General features: G+C 39.7%; 1 protein-coding gene across 3 annotated transcripts in view; it reads left to right on the forward strand.

Annotated features, from left to right (window-relative positions):
* LOC127432332 (ephrin type-A receptor 5-like) overlaps positions 1 to 19,401 on the forward strand; it is a 182,355-nt gene that overhangs the window by 102,004 nt on the left and 60,950 nt on the right. For 2 of the 3 annotated variants that reach the window (XM_051683253.1, XM_051683254.1), the window contains exons 6-9: positions 975 to 1,099; positions 4,625 to 4,784; positions 7,412 to 7,514; positions 19,215 to 19,282. In XM_051683253.1, coding sequence (XP_051539213.1) covers positions 975 to 1,099; positions 4,625 to 4,784; positions 7,412 to 7,514; positions 19,215 to 19,282 — 456 coding nt within the window. Of the gene's footprint in view, positions 1 to 974; positions 1,100 to 4,624; positions 4,785 to 7,408; positions 7,515 to 19,214; positions 19,283 to 19,401 lie in introns of all 3 variants that reach the window. The other variant, XM_051683252.1, reaches the window with a different exon arrangement.

The raw sequence follows: 19,401 nt of genomic DNA on the forward strand, positions 1-19,401 counted from the left end.
GCACATAGTGCCCTTCACCTCCCCTGAGCTGAAGATGTGCGCTGTTGACTCCCAGTAGTGTTCACAAACTGTGTTCCCTGTATGATTTCCTCCGAGCCCTGTGGCAGACGAGTTTGCGGAGGAACTCGCTGCCGGCTCAGAACACGTGCTAACTAAGCCCTCTACTGGGGTGGGTGCTCCGCATGTGTTGGTTCCCCGTAGGTAACCCCATGCGACATGTATCTTCTGCTAATTCGTTTCCCTGTTGGTAAACTGTGTCTTCCTTAGGCAGAGGCACCTCTGCCCCAGTCACCATGTTTGTAGAAACTCCTCCCCCGTAGGGTAGGACCTACCATGGGACTTCTCCACATAACATACTTCTGACAAAGCTCGGCAAGACCAAGTGACAAAATAGTGTCAAAATACCCCCCCCCCCCCCCCCCCCCCCGATGTATCACTACATCGACACAATGTCTCATTCCCTCCATCAGGGAACGGAGCTTACACAAGTAACCAGGATGTTAATTAATGTTAAGAGTATTGTAATGTCTGGGCTTTATGGAAAGGAAGTAAATCAGAACACATTTCACTATGTATTCTGTTATCTAAAAAAAATTGGTTGCACAAACATAAAATTATGTCATTGTCTGAATCCACATTCAAAGCGATTTCTCACAGTGATCAACTAGCAAAGATGAAAGACATCAGACCTTTTTCTCTGACTGTTTCCACCAATAAAGTTTAGAATATTTCAAATTTATGAACTGACATTTCCCTGAACAGTATGATGCACTTTTAAGTAATCAGCGCAATATGATATCTTCATTTAATTAAGAATAGCTGAAGGGATGGATTTATCAAAAATGAGCCTGAAGCATGCAGACATTCAAATGACAATTACAGCACATTGCATCAGGACTTTACTACATCATGCAAGGAAATATATTTTCTGCTTGATTTTAAATAAAAAGTGAACATAACTGTTGTGTTTGCAGCCCCATCTCCTATAACCGTGGTGAAGAAAGGCAAGACAGCGAAGAACAGTATTGCTGTTTCCTGGCAGGAACCTAACCGACCCAACGGCATCATTCTGGAGTATGAGATCAAGTATTTTGAGAAGGTAATTACTGCAGATCATGAGTAAATCCCTCCAAAACATGTAAAAAAAACAAACAAACATGTAATTAGGAAATGATATACCATTAAGCATGTTTTCCCCCAAGATCCCTTTTTCTTAATGAGTTTGGATGTTTTCCCTTTGAGATTTGTTGTTGTTGGTGTTTTTGTAATTCCTACTTTTCTCAGTGGTGATTCTCATTAGATTCTTAAAGGGACAGTTCACCCAAAAATGAAAATTCTCTCATTATTTACTCACCCTCATGATATCCCAGGAGTGTATGACTTACTTTCTTCATGTAACAGTTCAAGGATGGGCAAGGAGGAGGTGGGAACTGGCTGAACAGTAAACATAAAGATTTAATGTCAAACTTATCATGAAACAAACATAAACAAACACACACACATGCACACGCCCTCCTCCTAATCACACTCCTCCCCCGCCTGATTCAGGCCGAGGCATCACCAGTCTGACTAACTCAGTCCGGTGGTCCACCCCACCTCCTGCAAACCTGGGGGGGAGACGAGGAGAGGCGTGGGGAGAGGGAAAGGGCAAGCGGAGGCACAGAGAGAGAGAGAGAGAGAGAGAGAGAGGAGAGAGAGAGAAGAACTTGCTCGCCGGCTCCCGGACACACTGTCGCCCAGTCCTCAACCGCTCCTCCCCTTCTTGGCAGACGGCCGCGGTTCCTCCGACTCTTGGCAGCCGGCAGCAACCCCTCCGTCCCTAGGCAGACGTGGCTGCTCCCCTGGCGGATGGCAGCGGCAAGGACTCCATGACAGTTCATCTCTCCTGCCTCCTGGGTTTCAGCACCAATGTACCATTTCAAGGATGGGCAAGGAGGAGGAGGAAACCGGCTGAACAGTAAACATAAAGTTTTAATGTCAAACATAAAGGTGCAGTATGTAACAATTTTCATGTAATATTCGCCTTTTTTTGCCAATGTGTGAATGGCTTGTAACGCAACTTAAAAAATTAGCCCTTCCCGGACTTCCATGGTTGCCTATTAAAGCCTGTAGACTGATTTTCATGCGAAGGGAGTGGGTCGGTTTTGCCTGGAAAATCCAAACGATGTGAGGTTTATGCGCGCCCCCGAGAGCCTTGCCTCAGTGCTTTTCTTCCACTATTCAACAGCGACAACAAACTGCAACACTAGGTAACATTATCTTAGAGATGGAATCCAGCAAACGTCCGGCTCCCAGCACAACACCGACTCCTACACAAACTCTGAGTAAGCCAAAAAAAAAAAAAACACACAAACATTTGTCTTCTGAATCCCATCTGGCTAAGCGGGAATGTGATCGTGATCAAATGAAAACTAGAGGAACTTTTTTCGGTTTTGGGGATCAAAACCGACCCTGAATTGGCGTTCGTCTTATTGGACAGGTAAGCTTACGTAAATGCAAAGCATGTGAAATGTAGTACCATAAGGATTGATCTGTGTAATTTTAGCTTACTTGATCTTGCCTGCTAACGCTAATGAATTGCAAGCTAGCTTGCTTCGTAACTTTCAAAAAATTAATCTTTTCTTTATACTAAAAGTCTGGTATACAGGATAAATTTAAGCAAATACGCTGGTTTCTTGATCGTAGTACAACATATGACATACATACAACAGTGCCACATAACAGTGCAGTGCAACAGTAAACTGTCTGGTATAGTTTGGTAGTATGTAGGTGTATGTGTGTATCAGTATGCTATGTTAGCTGATAAGTAGTTTTAGTTTAGTCTCAAAGTTTGTAGTAAAACAATCATAACTGTGTAATTTTAATTATGCTACCTCATCTGTCAGCATGTTGCTGGTGAATCACGTTCAGTCCCTATTGAGTGTGTGCATGAGAGCGAGCACGAGCAACAGGTAGCTGGCTGCAGTTCACTTAACGGCCACAGGTGTCATTAATAAGGGTTTCTGAATCTTACATACTGCACCTTTAACATAAAACAAACATAAACTAACACACACACACACACATGCAGTGCAGCCACGTGCGTCTCTCTCTCTCTCTCTCTCTCCCAAACTGGCATCTCTGGCTGCTGCCCCTTATCTCACTCTCCTGCTGATCAGCTGATTCAGCGCCATCATGGCCAGCCATGCCCTCCTCCTCGTCACACTTCACCTGAACACATTTGAAATATCTCAGCTCAGTAGGTCCTTAAAATGCAAGTGGAAGGTGATTCGACTTCTGAAGCTCAAAAAATCACAGATAGTCAGCATAAACATCATCCATACAACTCACTAAATGGATTGAAACAAGCAGTTTGTCTGTCCACATTCAATACAAACCTTTTTAGCGGTCACACAGTCACAGCCAATCAGTACATATTTGATGTTTAATTTACAGTTAAACACTAGCTAGGTTTCCATCCACACATTGGGAAATTGCAGAAAACTTGCTGTATGGAAATACAGATCTGGGATTTCAAAGGTCAATTCTAAGTGCAGAGTTAGGAGGATGCAACAGCATTAATACAATGTTCTGGCATACTTTACTGTGGCTGTATAGCACCACCGCTGTGATCCAGGCACCTGAATCGGCTCTTTAAAATGGAGAAAGTGTGCTCAACAACACCAACGACAGTACATCTAAAGCGCTTCTCTTCATGTGAGCAGATAAAGAAATTTGTCGACAGCTTACAGGAACAGTGAGTGATTCCGTTACTTACGATAACTAGCCTCCTTTGGGAACAAGAAATACTTAGGACCAAAAGCCTTTTCTGCAAATTACATGATAGCTTAAAGGCATTTTGGTACTTTGATGTGAATGGTAACAAAATGGATAAGGAAAGACAGCAAGCCATTGCATGTGTGAATAGCAGATGTGATACATTTACCAGAAAAGGCAATCTGGCAACTGTACTGCAATTTAACAGGTTTCATGTGTTAAAGCGGCTAATTTCAGCACAAATAGCATCTGGTTAAACTGAATCGTGGGTGATTAATAAATAAAACGCTGGTAAATGCACAACTGTTTAGTGAATTTGTGCCTGTGTGCAGTAAGTTCATCCGAACTAAACATCTGTATGTATACTTTTTATATCTTCAGCAAATGTTTACTTGAAGTGATGTTAGTTACATCAGATCTGTCGTGGATTGTCTCGGCAGACCACCCCACTGGCGACAACCCTGACAAGGCCTGAAACTAAACTCCTCTCTGATCGCCATCTCTGATTGCTCCTCACCATGCAGCATTTTCAGGCTTCTTTGTTGAGCCATTTAAAGACAGAACAGCACTGAATACCAACCTCAGTTCCTCATGACCTCAGTGTTCGGGACCAGTCTGAGAAACATTAATACGAGGCACTTAGTAAAAGAAAAGCTATGATGCCAGCACCCGCTCATATGAAAGCTAATGGACAGAGCACTTAACACAGGCCTTTAAAACTAAAGCAATGAATACCATGAAACTGATCCTCTAATACTGGCCACAACACACACACTTTACCATTCTCTCATGTGATGTTAGTCCTTTATCCAACATTCTCTCACTTTCTGATAATTTCTGTATCTCTCTTTTCTTCTTGGCACTACAGGATCAGGAGACCAGCTACACCATCATAAAGTCAAAGGAGACAGAGATTCTGGTGGATGGTCTCAAGCCATCTTCAGCATACATCTTTCAAATCAGAGCACGCACCTCCGCCGGTTACGGAGGATTTAGTCGCTGTTTTGAGTTTGAAACCAATCCTTCCTGTAAGTTGACCGTACACACTGAAACACATTAAAGCACATTATGAAACAAAAGTTCCAGCTCTAAGATCATATTACGTGGATGAGCCACTTTCTAAACTGTTTAAAAACATACACACACATCTGTGAGAGCACATAAAAAAAAGTACACTTTTTAGTAGCCTTGGTTAATTTTCTGCACAGGGATTTCAAAACATTCTTCAATAAAGAGTTCTAGCCATTAACAAGCCAACCAGTTCCGCAATGAATCACAAAAGTACAACATTAGATTCAGAGTATTTCAAAATTGGGAAAAGAAACAAAGGTACAAGACTGTTTACTTAATGTTTTGTTATTGTTATTTGTTTATTTTTTATTTTTTTATTTTTTTATGATGGAATGAACTACTGACTGAAAAAACAACAGTACAACACACTGTAAATATATTTAGACAATTTATTTTAGGAATAATTGCAAAATATTCATATTTAACCCTCCTGTTGCATTAGGAAAATGCTCACACCTTTTGCATTAAGGGTAATTTTTGATCTGCATTGAAAAATTCTAAATGCATACATTTTTTATTTATTTTATATTATTATTATATGGTGCTAAGACCCACCTTAAGAAATTGAAAATTTATGGATTAACATAAGTTGTAAAGAATACTTAAAAAATAAAACAAAAAAGTTTAAAAACTTGGCAAACATTGGCAAAGGATGTCACAAGTTTTTATTTTTATTATATTTATATAATAAATATAATATAAATATAATATCAATATCAATATATCAATATAATATACACTACCGGTCAAAAGTTTTAAAACACTTGACTGAAATGTTTCTCATGATCTTAAAAATCTTTTGATCTGAAGGCGTATGCTTAAATGTTTGAAATTAGTTTTGTAGACAAAAATATAATTGTGCGACCATATTAATTTATTTCATTGTAAAACCAAAATTTAAAAAAAAAAAAATAAAAAAAAAAAAAACAATTTTGAAATTGATGACTTGGACCAAATAATAAAGAAAAGCAGCCAGTAAGTGCCCAACATAGATGGGAACTCCTTCAATACCGTTTAAAAAAATATCCCAGGGTGATACCTCAAGAAGTTGGTTGAGAAAATGTCAAGAGTACATGTCTGCAAATTCTAGGCAAAGGGTGACTACTTGCTAAACTGCTAAAATATAAAACAGTTTTGAATTATTTTGGATTTTGTTTAGTCACAACATAATTCCCATAGTTCCATTTATGTTATTCCATAGTTTTGATGACTTTACTATTATTCTAAAATGTGAAAAAAATTATAATAAAGAATAAGTGTTTCAAAACTTTTGACCAGTAGTGTATATACACCAATCAGCCACAACATAAAAACCACTTGCCTAATATTGTGTAGGTCCCCCTCGACCAGCCAAAACAGCACCAACCGGCATCTCAGAATAGCATTCTGAGATGATATTCTTCTCACCACTATTGTACAGAGCGTTTTTCTGAGTTATCGTAGACTTTGTTAGTTCGAAGCAGTCTGGCCATTCTCTGTTCACCTCTCTCATCAACAAGGCATTTCCGTCCACAGAACTGCCACTCACTGCGTGTTTTTTGTTTTTGGCACCATTCAGAGTAAATTCTAGAGACTGTTGTGCCATCCCAGGAGATCAGCAGTTACAGAAATCCTCAAACTAGCCCATCTGGCACCAACAATCATACCACGCTCCAAATCACTGAGATCATTTTTTTTCCCCATTCTGATGGTTAATGTGAACATAACTGAAGATCCTGACCCATATCTGCATGATTTTATGCACTGCACTGCTGCCACACGATTGGCTGATTAGATAATCGCATGGATGACTGTTGGTGCCAGACGGGCTGATTTGAATATTTCTGTAACTGCTGATCTCCTGGGATTTTCACACACAACAGTCTCTAAAATTTACTCAGAATGGTGCCAAAAACAAAAAACATCCAGTGAGCGGCAATCTGTGGATGGAAATGCCTTGTTGATGAGAGTGGTCAACAGAGAATAGCCAGACTGGTTTGAACTGACAAAGTCTACGGTAACTCAGATAACTGCTCTGTACAATTGTGGTGAGAAGAATAGCATCTCAGAATATATATATATATATATATATATTAAATTAAGCTTGTTTTAAAAACAACACATTCTTCATCTGTCTTGGCTCAGAAATTACCTGAATGCAATAGGTGGGACATACAAATACAGTATGTAATTAGTGTAAGAGTGTGGGGAGACCATCTTGATTATTACTTCATGGGAGTGGCGATTGCTGCTAACCTCTTTTGCCACACTTTTTATTTTTACGGTAACAGCGGCTTCTCTGATTGGTTGGATTGAATTATTTATGAAGGTGTGCTACAGTGATTTTTACCACAGTTCAGAAGGTTTCAGGCAAAATTATGGTAAAATAAATGTAATCCACAGCCCTGAGTGGCTTACTGCTTTATTAAGCTACATTTTGTTGTGTAAAATTCAGAGATGTTATAAAACATCAGCAATGTTCTATACATAGTATGGTTGTTACTTCTATTACATCTATGAATTTAAAGATAATTGTAGTTAAGCGGTTGTGATTAGAAAGCACTTGACCGCTTCTTATGGTTTTCCCTTTACTCCGTTCCAGCAGTAGCTGCGTCCAGTGAGCAGGGTCAGGTGCCCATCATTGCTGTAGCTGTTACCGTGGGCATCATCCTTGTTGCCTTAGTAACAGGTTTCCTGATGAGTGGCAGGTAAAAGAACATGTGGACTGTATAAATGTATATGTTATCCTATATCAAACACAAGCAAAGCTAATTCTTCATGTCATAACATCAGGTACCACTATCAGACAAAAGAAATCAAAATGACAAAACAAAGATAATATCTTTAATAAACCAAGGTATTTTGTCAGAAAATATGGTTATCACAGTTTATCTTATAAAGGATAAGCCATGGCAACCACATAAAATGCTGTAATGGATTTTAAAGTTTATATAAACATAATGAATATTGCAATGTGAAATGAAGACATACTATTTCATGATTTCATTTTCAATGCCAAGATGCAATATACGTATGAGAGCTTTTGTTTACATTATCACCACATTATTTATATCAAATAAGAGCCTCAGTCAATGAAAACAGGTTTTAATATAGAAATCAATTTAGCTCTCATATATCACAGAGGGAATTATAAGCGTGTCTGCATCTCTGTTCATTGGCCACAGCTCTACAGTGAGAAAAATATGTGTCCCCCACTTCTTAATGTAAACACTGGCAGGAGATTTGTTTTCACGATCACCAAACACAATGGCCGAGCAAGACAAGGAGCCAACAACAATATCCTGTTTCATACATGCTGTCCTATTATGCATCTCAGCACAAAGTGTTAAAATGAGACAGTAATACATGCTATTGTTCTCACAGACTACAGCAAACAAACACATTCTATAAATATAGCTGCAAGCAGTGATACCAGGGTCAAGCTAATTATCGGCACCATGAGCAGCAAAAGAAGCTTTGTGACATGTTTTTGGTTAGAGTCCGATGGACAGTGTATGAGGAGTTAGAAAATGTAAACTTTGAATCATAAAAAAAAAAAAAAAAACATTTGTTTTATAAATAACTAAAGAAATAGTTGTCGTGAGTGCCTCTAGGTGATGCAGGCCAATTTTCATGCAAATCGGACAAACAGTCTAGGATGAGTTCGAAAAAGTAGATTTTTCAGAAAATTCAAAATGGCCGACGTCCAAAATGGCTGACATAGGAATTTTAATTTTGGACTCGCTATGCCCCACTGAATCTAATGAGACCAATTTGATGATTTTATGACAAACTGTTTAGAAGTTATAAGCAAAAAGGTGTTTTTTTCATATCTCGTGACCAGTAGGGGCAGTATGCCAAAACACTACTGGTAACCTCAAGGCTTAATGGTAATGACAAGTACCAAGTTTCGTCCCAATCCCTCAAAGCGTTGCAGAGATACAGCCTCAAGTTCAATTTTGCACGTTCTTCGTCGAATTCGTTGAAGCGCCATTCGAAAACAGTATGGTTTATAAAAATTCCGTGAATAACTTTTTGTCATGATTGCCTCTAGATGATGCAGGCCAATTTTCGTGCAAATCGACAAACAGCCTAGGACAAGAATTTCGTTTCTAGGACTCACGGTTCAAAAGTTATTAACATAAACGTGAGTGCAAATTTGCGCAGTTGGTGGCACTAGAGGGTTTGAGGTAAATTTGAAAAAGGAAATTTGCTGTGGTAAAACATCAGACTGTCCTCTATCTGTGTGCGTCCCGCAAGTGGTTCTGTGGGCTGCCATAGACTCGAGCGGAAGAAAAAGAAGAAGAAGAAGAAGAAGAAAACTAACGAAAACTATAGGGGTCTTTCGCCCCTTCGGGGCTTGACCCCTAATAAACAATATGCGATTTGTGGGAATTACACTGGAAGTGCAATAGGTGTAGATACTGTAGTGTGTTTATCTTTATTTGCTCCTTATGAAATGTAAAATATATTCAAAGTAGGCAAAATAATATTGAGTTTGAAATTAAAAAGCAGATTGTCAGGAGAATATTTTTTTTGTATCCAGGCAATCACACTAGTGTGCTCCAAACAACTCGATTTTAGCAGAGGGCGAAACACTTACTGACTGTTTTGCTGAGATTTCGCTTTCTTCACTCAGAGGTATATGACACACGTGCTGATTCAGAATGGTGGAGGGGTGACTCTCTCCGGTTCCCTTTCATGTTGTGCTTGCCAAAATAGCAACAGGAGTACGTGAACATAAGCAATTGTAATAGAGTGATTTGGGATATGATTCATTGAGTAACTTTATCCTGTGGATGTGTGTGATTGTCTATTTATCCCATAGGGGCTTGCCGTAGAACATGTATGTCCATATGCAGCTTTAAGTAAGTAAAGGATTTATGTTCAATAAAAACGACTGTACTGCCTCCGTGTGTCACCGGTCCTACTCGACCCGCCCCGAGCAGGATTCGAATCAGCGATCCCCGGCATGGGAGTCGAACACGCTAGCAAGGAGGCTATAAAAGCCATGGCCCTAGCCTCGGTTGCTAGTGTGTCTCTTAAGGCCAGGAGAGTGAAGTTTACACACTGCACAGTTATCATGTACCAGCTGGCTACCGTTACACCCACCCCCTTCAACCTCACTCCCATCTGGGTCAAGACACCTGTCTCACTGGTCCTACTCGACCCGCCCTGAGCGGGATTCGAACCAGCGATCCCCGGCATTGGAGTCAGATGCGCTAGCAAGGAGGCTATAAAAGCCATGAATCACAGTGTATTACAATCAGCATTTGTGATTATATGCAGTTGAGTATGATCGTTGATGAAAACAATCAGATCTGAGTATGACGTCTTGTTGTTTTTTAAGTAAAAGAAAAAGCTCATTGGAGTCCTGTCGGTCAAGGGATTAATGACTGTAGAGCCGAGGAGGGCGGGGCCGGGCTGGAATGAGACACACCCGGTCCCCAATCAACCTGATGGGGCGCGCGAGGGATAAAGGCGGCCGGGGACGACAGTTCGAGAGAGAGAGAATGACAGACAGCTGTACTGTGTGTTTATAGTTGTGTGTTTTGTTTAAGTTGTTTATTAAATTATTATTTAAGTTTTCAAGCCGGTTCTCGCCGCCTCCTTTCCACCGAACCCCATTACACTGGTGCCGAAACCCGGGATTGAAGTTTGGGTCGAAGATGGATGGAAGTTGTCCCGTAGAGTCCTCCCAGTTGGCGGAGATCCTCCAAGCCCTTGCCAGCCTACATCAGAGCCAACAACAGACATTGCTTGAGCTCCGACAAGAACAAGACCGCCGGTTTGTCGAGTTCCTGCTCAAGCCGAGGACCGGCAGGCGATCCGGAGCCTCCTCAGCCAGGAGGCGTCCTCAGCCGCGACCCCGGACACTCCCACGCCATTACCCCCACCAGCTTTACAGAAAATGGGGGCGGCGGACGACCCTGAGGCCTTCCTGGATTTGTTTGAGCGGACCGCCGAGATCTGGGGCTGGCCGCTCGGCCAATGGGCGGCCCGACTGATCCCACTATTGTCCGGGGAAGCCCAGCTCGCAGCTCAACAACTGCCAGCGATGAGCCTCTTGGCCTACGGATATTTAAAAAGAGCCATCTTGCAACGGGTTGGTCGCACTCCGGAGGAAAGTCGTCAACTCCCTGCCATCCCCCGGGAACGCGGAGGGGTCGAGAGAAGACCGCCGTCCGCGGGGGGAGGAGGGAAGCAACTCCCCGACCACCTGGGGTGGTAGGGCCGCTGCCAGGGGCGGAGGAGTGTCCCCACGGGATGCCGGGAACATGGAGGGGCGTTCTGTCCGCTGGGGGTCGGAGGTCTGACTCCGGTCCGCCTGGGGAGGAGCGGCTGCAGTCCGCCTGAGAGGGTGGAGTAGTGATTGAGGACCACGCGACGGCGCATCAGAGAACCGGTGAGTTTCTTTTTTCTCTCTCTCCTCTCTCTCTCTCTCTGTGTTGGCCTTTCCCTCGCCATTTTGTTTTGTTGTTTTTCCCCTCCTGTCTCCTCCCAGGTCGAGGAAGGCGGGGATGACCCGCCGGCAGTCGGGGCGTAAGGCACGCCCCCCCCCCGGAGAGGAAGGGCGGGGGATGTACGTCATGCCGGGGGCTCCCCGGCCTGAGGCAATGCCGGGAGGAGTGTAGAGCGAGAGAGAGAGAATGACAGACAGCTGTACTGTGTGTTTATAGTTGTGTGTTTTGTTTAAGTTGTTTATTAAATTATTATTTAAGTTGTCAAGCCGGTTCTCGCCTCCTCCTTTCCACCAAACCCCTTTACAACGACCTCCCGCTGGCAGACGCTAATGCATGCTCCGTCTCACTTAGCATGTTGCTAAGCAAACTCATTAAACTGCTTCCACGAGGAGCGCATTTTTTGTGGCTGCCTATGTGAAGTGTCCCAAATCAGTCACTTCTAAGGCTCTATGATGGTTTGGATGTTCCCTTTGTAGCCAATGAGCTCTAGTTTGAAGTGCAAGACTACTTTGGTGGCTTTTCATCTCAGTAAAGACTGACTATAGTGCAAGCCAAGTATACTTTGGTCAGACGCGAATATTGAGTGTCCGCGTACTGGACGCGAGACTCAAATATCATCATCAGAAGAGTGCTCAAGCACTGAACGCGCGCAATCTGATTTTTGAACGCACAGAATGTGCATGCACCTGGAATTATTTGCACTAATTAGTGGGTCCAGAAGGTGGCAACACTAACATTTCAGCTGTTGTTGTCATGAAGAAGCACTAGAAGAAGATGTAATCGCCTGTAAACAACAGTAGATGAAGGTAAAAACATCAACAGTGGATGTGCACGTCAAGAATACGTATATGGGGAGGTCAGGAGATCCCTGCGTCTGTATAACTTCAGTTTCAAGGAATATAAAGACATCTTTATGGGTCTAAACTCCTGAAAAGAAATAGTCTGGCGTCTCATAGCAGTGTGCCTGTGTATACAGTCATATGGAGTATACTTTGACAGTATACTTATACGAGAGGTGGCTATGTCGTTCGTTCAGTTCGGCATGCAAGTCAGTCGCTTTCAACAAGGAGAGAAAGTGGTGAAATGCTCTAAGACACGTTTATAATTACTGTATTACAATTTATAAATTTTAAGAAATGGTCACTCAACGAATCAGGGAATTAATCTGAATTATTATTATTGTATTTTATTTATAATTGTTTTTTTTTGTTTTTTTGCTGGGATGAATCAAAATTCCCACCAGTGGTAGGCTGCGAGGCAGCTCACAAGGTTTTGGAAGATAGGTCTTGTGAACTTTTTAAGATTGATATGCAAGAAAAAAAGAAGAAAAAAAGTATTTCGCCAGAATACACAGCAAATTTTGAATTGCTGTCAACTAGGAAACAGGCATTTTTTTTTTTTTTTGTCCCCAAAATGGTGTAGTCTGTAAACTGGCCCATGCTAACCAGCCAAACCCTGACCCCTTGGTGGTGTTCCATGAATGGAAGTCTGTACTCACCTGAGCTGCAGCCTTTAATTCAACATTGTCAAATTCTGGTCGAGATTTACAACTGGTTTAAGGGGAAGACCTCAAAAAGATATCATCTGGCGAAGCTTCCATCAAGCCTCAAGATTGCCACTTGAAAGGCAGTTTCAGTTGTTTAAGCAAGGGTTAGGAAGTCCTTCAAGGGTGCGGTGGTTTGAAACAATTACTATATTCAAGTGTGTATCAGTCTATCAGACGGGCCACAGCCTTGTCACACATCGCTCACCTTTCATGTCACAGAATGATTTTGAGGGAGAGTTGTTAATAGCCTTCTTGGTCATGACTTATTCATGAATGAGCTTTAAGGGCACCAGCAGAAGGATTACTATTACAGAAAGCTGTCTGGAGTACAAGCCTCTGCTGGTCAAGGCTGTTATTGTAGCTGTTACTGGACTGCTTCTGTTGTAATTGATGGAGGTGATGGTGTCTTGAGGTGATGGGGTTGAGTCGAGGCCATTGGGTGAAAATTTTCATTTGGCCACATTTCATGGAATATGAACCCAGGGCATAACTCCTGCTGGACCATTTGTGCAAAGAACACAAATAATACCTCAAATCCTGTGGCTTGTTTAGGAGAGGTGCTATGATGAGTAATTTTTGCAGCTTAGCTTCAATAAAAGTTTTTAGTGGACTGGGAAGGGAGTTTTGTGATTGGAACCTGTGTTTTGGTCTACATAGCACATAAAACCCTTTTATTGTTAAATCCTGTCTCCCATCATACGTGCTGTTTAATATGTATAAAGCTTACATAATAGCCAATCTGAATATTACTCAGAGGAGTTATACTTGTTTCAGATGAGACATGGAGGTGTCATTTCATTTATCAGGCTGAATGATGCCAATCAGGCTCAGCAGTAGAAAGCAGAGCACAGGAAGAGGTGGAGCTTCAAGATTGGTGTCCTCGTCAGAGAGACTGTAACTCATCAGTATTTGCTCTAGTGGAGAGAAAAATGTGTACCTTCCCCAGGGGCTGGAGCCATAAAGACAAATCCCATGGGAAATAGACAAACACACACACACAAATAGTAAGCATTTTAACATAAACATACAGTATATAAATGCTTAATAAATATACTTATTTACGCTTATATTAATAAAAAACATAACATGCCCTAATTAATTATTATATTATATTATATTATTTGAGGCTGTCCATCGATAATTATTTTTTTTTTTTTATCAGATGAATTAATCTAATGAATCACATATATCATTATTTGCTGAGAAACAGGGCACCTTGCATTTTGGGGGCCCTAAGCCCAAAGATTTTCAAAATGGGGCCCCACTACCTACAGGTACACATAACCAAACACACCCAACATCAATAACTAAGCAAGCTTAAACTGTACAAATAAACAAATCAATTTCTTCATGCCGAGCCATTGAAGAAAGCCGCTTCCTACGCACCCTGACCAGTAAAGGCACATGTGGCCCTACCTAAACCAAACCCTTCTCCCTGCTGCCCTACCTTCAGTGAGCCCCCAGATCACTGCAATGACGTGTTTACTTTCAGTTATATCACACTCCCCGTAGACATTTTACTTACACATTTTGCACCTTACAGCCACTGTCTGTCTTTGCTTACGTGGGATGAATATGGGGACAAGAGTGAAATTGGCAAAAGACGGACTCGAACTCGGATCGCCCGCACTGAAATTCAACTGCCATACCAATGTCGCCACATCAGTTCTTAGATGCACACAAATTTACATACAGTACTTATGTCTTTATGCCTTTTCTTCAATTGTTATATAATATTTTTAGTAGTTCTGACATGTTCCTTCTGATTATTGGTGTGCATATAGCCAAGCTTTGTGGCCAGTGATTACATTTAGTGCAATTATTTATCTATACCGAACCCGGCGAGTGGGGGCCCCCTGGTGGACACGGGGCCCTATGCAGCTGCTTAAGTGGCGTATTCAACAAACTCTCACGGCGAAATCATCAGGATTCATACGATTTTTCTAAATTTGGCTAATTCGTATGATATCATGCAACTGCACTCCTTTGAATTCCTACGAATTTCACTACAGCCAATGATGTCGCTAGACATCGTTTCCATTTAATACACGACAATTACTTGCTTCTGTCACATACAATAGCTTCCTATCATGTTTACACACTATACTGATTGGTTAAGTTTAGATAAGGGGTTTGGGTAAGGACATAAAAATATTACTAAGTATGTCCTTAATGCCTCGTGTGTGGAATTCACGCTTCCGCATTAGACATCCGGGAATTTGCACGTGATGAAGTCATACGAGTTTATGCAAACAACATCATGCAAGACCATACGGTAAAGCCAACTTCTAAATTATGTACAAATTTTCATGATATTGGGTTGGCCGTATTAGGTAAGGCCAGTACTGATGAGAATGGCCCCCATATAAAGATAAATTATAAATAATACATAATTACTGTCCAGTTCTCAAAGGACACATTCTTGCATTCTGCTATTTTTAATTGTCACTCTATGTACAGGTGTGTGCCTCAGATAGACGCTTTTGAAGCACCATAAATTCTGCATTTTTGGGATGCTGCAAGCTAAAAGTAGCTGAAACTTTGACAAACACGTCTCAAGATTCCTCTATTCTGTTGTATTTCACCTAGCTGTCAAAAATGTGTCCTGTGTGATCAGCTTTCATTCTGTTACTGCGCTGCTTGTGAGGTTTATTGCAGTGGTTCTCAACTGGTTTTGCTTCGGGACCCAGATTTTACACTGGACATCAAATGGCGACCCACCATAGTAAAAAACATAACCTGTATTTCATGTATCCTGGGTCGCATTTTCTTTTATCTTGCATAGTTTTGTTCATGGTTTTCAAGTATAAATGCATGTATCAAGTGACATGTTTTTGTTGTTGATGTCAACAACAAAAAGAAGTTCCCTTCCCCCTTTTAAAAGTTGATGAGGATATTGATGAGCCCATTATATTTTGTATCCAGTTTATTTCCTAATATCAAACATAATTCTAACAGAACATATATTACACTGGTGGAAAACTTTATTCAAAATTTGTCCACAAGTCTTTGAGGTCCAGACTTGTATTTGCCCTTATATTTATAGTGTAATGACATAGAAGCACAGGCATAAGACCATGATGGTCCCTCATTACGATGGCTATAGGTCAATATAGCTAGTTTTTCTAATAATATAATAATAATAATAATAATAATAATAAATTATAGTGTTAATGAAAAATAGTACAGATTCTACTTAGTTTCATATTAAATAATCTATTATTACATTTGTTAAAATATCACAGTTACTGTTACTGCTGTAAAATCGTGAAACATTTTTGTATGGTTGATGTGTAATTTTAAATACAACAACTTTATTTTGGCGCATAGCACAGTGTTGCTCTGTTCCACCTATATATACACATATCTAATATACACATAATTACACACAACACAATATACAAATAATAATATACAATGTACAGTATACAATACACACAATATACACATACACATACACCATATAAAAAAAAAAATAAAAAAATAAAAAATATATATATATAATATACAGTAGGTTGTATTGTGCTGTGTGACATTCAGGCTGTCGGTTGATAGTCAGTTGCCAGTGTGTTGTTAAGAGAGAATATAATCCTTGACCCAGTCCGAACAGACCTGCGACCCACTTTTGGGTCTTGACCCACCAGTTGAGAAACACTGGTTTATTGAGACGTGCTGCCATCTACTGACGATGCTCATAAAAACACATGTACTTTAAAATTTAACTGCTCCTATGATAGGAAAATATGTACTTTTATTATGGAATTTACATATACTTGTCAAGAGGCATGATAAATTGCATTCATTTTTATTATAATTAATCACACTAAATTAACGCACTTAATTAACAGCCCTAACTATTTTTAAATACATGTAATTATAACGTAATTATATTTTAATAATTATAAATATAAATAGTACATGTAATAATTCAGATAATTAAAACAGGCTACGTTATATTGATGTGACAGATGAATAAAGCAATGATAAGACAATACAAAAATTGCAATACAAAAAAGAAGACAATATATTGTTTATTTCCAAATCATTGAACATTAGCCAATCATATTGCAATTTAATTTGTCAATCTTACCAAGGTAGACTTATTATGCATTAAAGGGCTTTTCTTAGGACGCGTGTGCTTGCACGTGTCAGACGGACACCAGTGTCTCACTTCGGTTGCGTTGCATCATGAACATTGCTTTTAAGATGCTGTGTAGTTTGAAAAACATGTCTCAAGACCTCTGCACTCGGAACTATGTCCAGCTATGTTTGAACACAATAATAGGTAGTCATCTTGTGCTGTCTACTTTTGATAAGTGTGGTTTATTGCCTGTACAGCTGTGTGATGAGCTTACTGCCCCTTGCTGACTGAGACTCATAAAAACATGAATATTGGACAGTACTTCAAGCTTGAATTGCTCTTAGAAAAATTGCTTTTAGCCAGGGGCATAATTTGTGTTAATGTTTTTAATGTTATATTTTTATATAATTAATCACACTGAATTAACATGTTAAACTGACAGCGCTAAGTATATTAAAATACTATTATAGTGAGATTAAAAGGAGATTAACATTTTTTAAATTTTGCTTCAGTCCACTTTGTGTTTATATTAATTACTGTAATGTCTTGACTCACGTGTGTTGTCACTTTCCTTGTTACGTTGATGTCAAAATAATTGTGCTATTCCAAGTGGTGTCTCAACGTATCTAGTCCTAGTTACCTAAAATTCTCTGCAAAAAAACACTTTTCAGGTCTTCATGCTCATTCACAGGATATATCATATAACAGAACTTGATTACCATTAAAACATTCGGAACTTTATGTACAGGTTTCTACCGTTGTCAACTCCTTAATACTAAATGCTTCATATCTGTCCACTTTCCATTAAGATGCATTTTTATAGGTTACTAATGTTAATAAGTGTTATTAAGCATGTATAACCTAATGTAAAATGGCTCCCTATTTCACAGACATTGCATGAAAGTATTTTTATCCATGTTGCTATAACTGTATCAGTGATTTATAATGCATTTTTGGCTTATGTGTCATATACTGTATGTATGTATGTATATATATATATATATATATATATATATATATATATATATATATATATATATATATATATATATTATTGAATGTGAAACAATGAGGTATGCAACAATAAGCGTTTCAAACAGTAGCATGCTATATTCTTGTGCAATAACCTCTCTACAATGCATGTTTAATTCAGTGAGTGGCATCCAGTTATCTCGGAAATAAAAATGCTCTGTGAAATAGAAAACAGAGTTCAGCCTTTCAGTTCCTGAAACATCACTGTCATCACAGCACTTACTCAAGTGCTGTCTACAGACTAGTGTTGTGGCTGCTGAATGTTCAATCACTCAATCCACACACACACACACACGCGTGCATACAAACACACTATGCTGGCAGATAAAACACAGTAATTTTCATTTAAAGGAACAGTTTACTCAAAAATGATATATTTTATGAAACACTAAAAAATACTTTAGGCCTAATGCCCATACTGCCCTTTTCAAACAAAAGTGGAAAGTGAGTTCCAAAAAAGCTCCATTAAATAGTGCATACAAATTGTGCACTATATTCCAAGTCTTCTGAAGCCATATTATTGATTTGTGTATGGAACAGACTGAAATTTAACTCACTAAAAATCACCTCAATTCGAGCTCTCAAATCTCATTTGCACATGTGCCTGTTAAAAAATGGTGCTTTAGGACATGTCATGACGTGATGTTACTGACGTCAAATGTTAATGGTTCTTGTGTGTCCCATGACCGATCAGGATGTGAATCGTACCTCAAAGTAGATGTTTGAGCTCTGGCGGAGTGAACGTTTTTTAGTGTATAACAACTTAAATTCAGTCTGTTCCTTACACAAAGCTATCGTGTAAGGCTTGGTAAAATAGTGCACAGGTCATAGTCTACTTTGAGTGCTTTTATGGTGCTTTTTTTGTCCTTATTGGAACTTGGTAATTTAAATCACCATCCAATATTAATGTGTAGAAACAGACGCTTAAACACTGCAAAACTCATGTTGTGTTCAAGGGAAATGTTTGAATGACATGGAGTTGAGTAAATGGTGACATCATTTTCATTACTGAGATATCTATTCTTTGAAAACGTTTGTCAGAAAAACTTATGTTGCATATGCACACGTTTAAATAGTCATTTCTAGAGTCTGTATGCACTGAAAGCAGATAAAACAATTACCAGTTCTTTCTTTATTCTGTTTATTACCCCTTCTTAATTATAAGGCCAATTCAATTAACAACACTGCATGTAAAAAAAAAAAAAAAAGAGTGAAAATAAGTGTGCAGGTGATTTTCAAGAGTGGCGTATGAATAAAAAATAATGCATGTTTTATTTATTTACAGACGTTGTGGCTACAGCAAAGCCAAGCAGGATCCAGATGAGGAGAAGATGCACTTCCACAATGGTCACAGTGAGTGTTTAAGACAGAGATACAGACAGACACATTCGGGTTCACTCAGAGTTCAGTGGGCCCATCTCATCCGGTCATCAGGGCAGATATTACATCTGGGCAGTTGATCATGAATGGAA

The sequence above is a fragment of the Myxocyprinus asiaticus genome, chromosome 42, assembly GCF_019703515.2.
Source record: "Myxocyprinus asiaticus isolate MX2 ecotype Aquarium Trade chromosome 42, UBuf_Myxa_2, whole genome shotgun sequence".
Lineage (NCBI taxonomy): Eukaryota > Metazoa > Chordata > Actinopteri > Cypriniformes > Catostomidae > Myxocyprinus > Myxocyprinus asiaticus.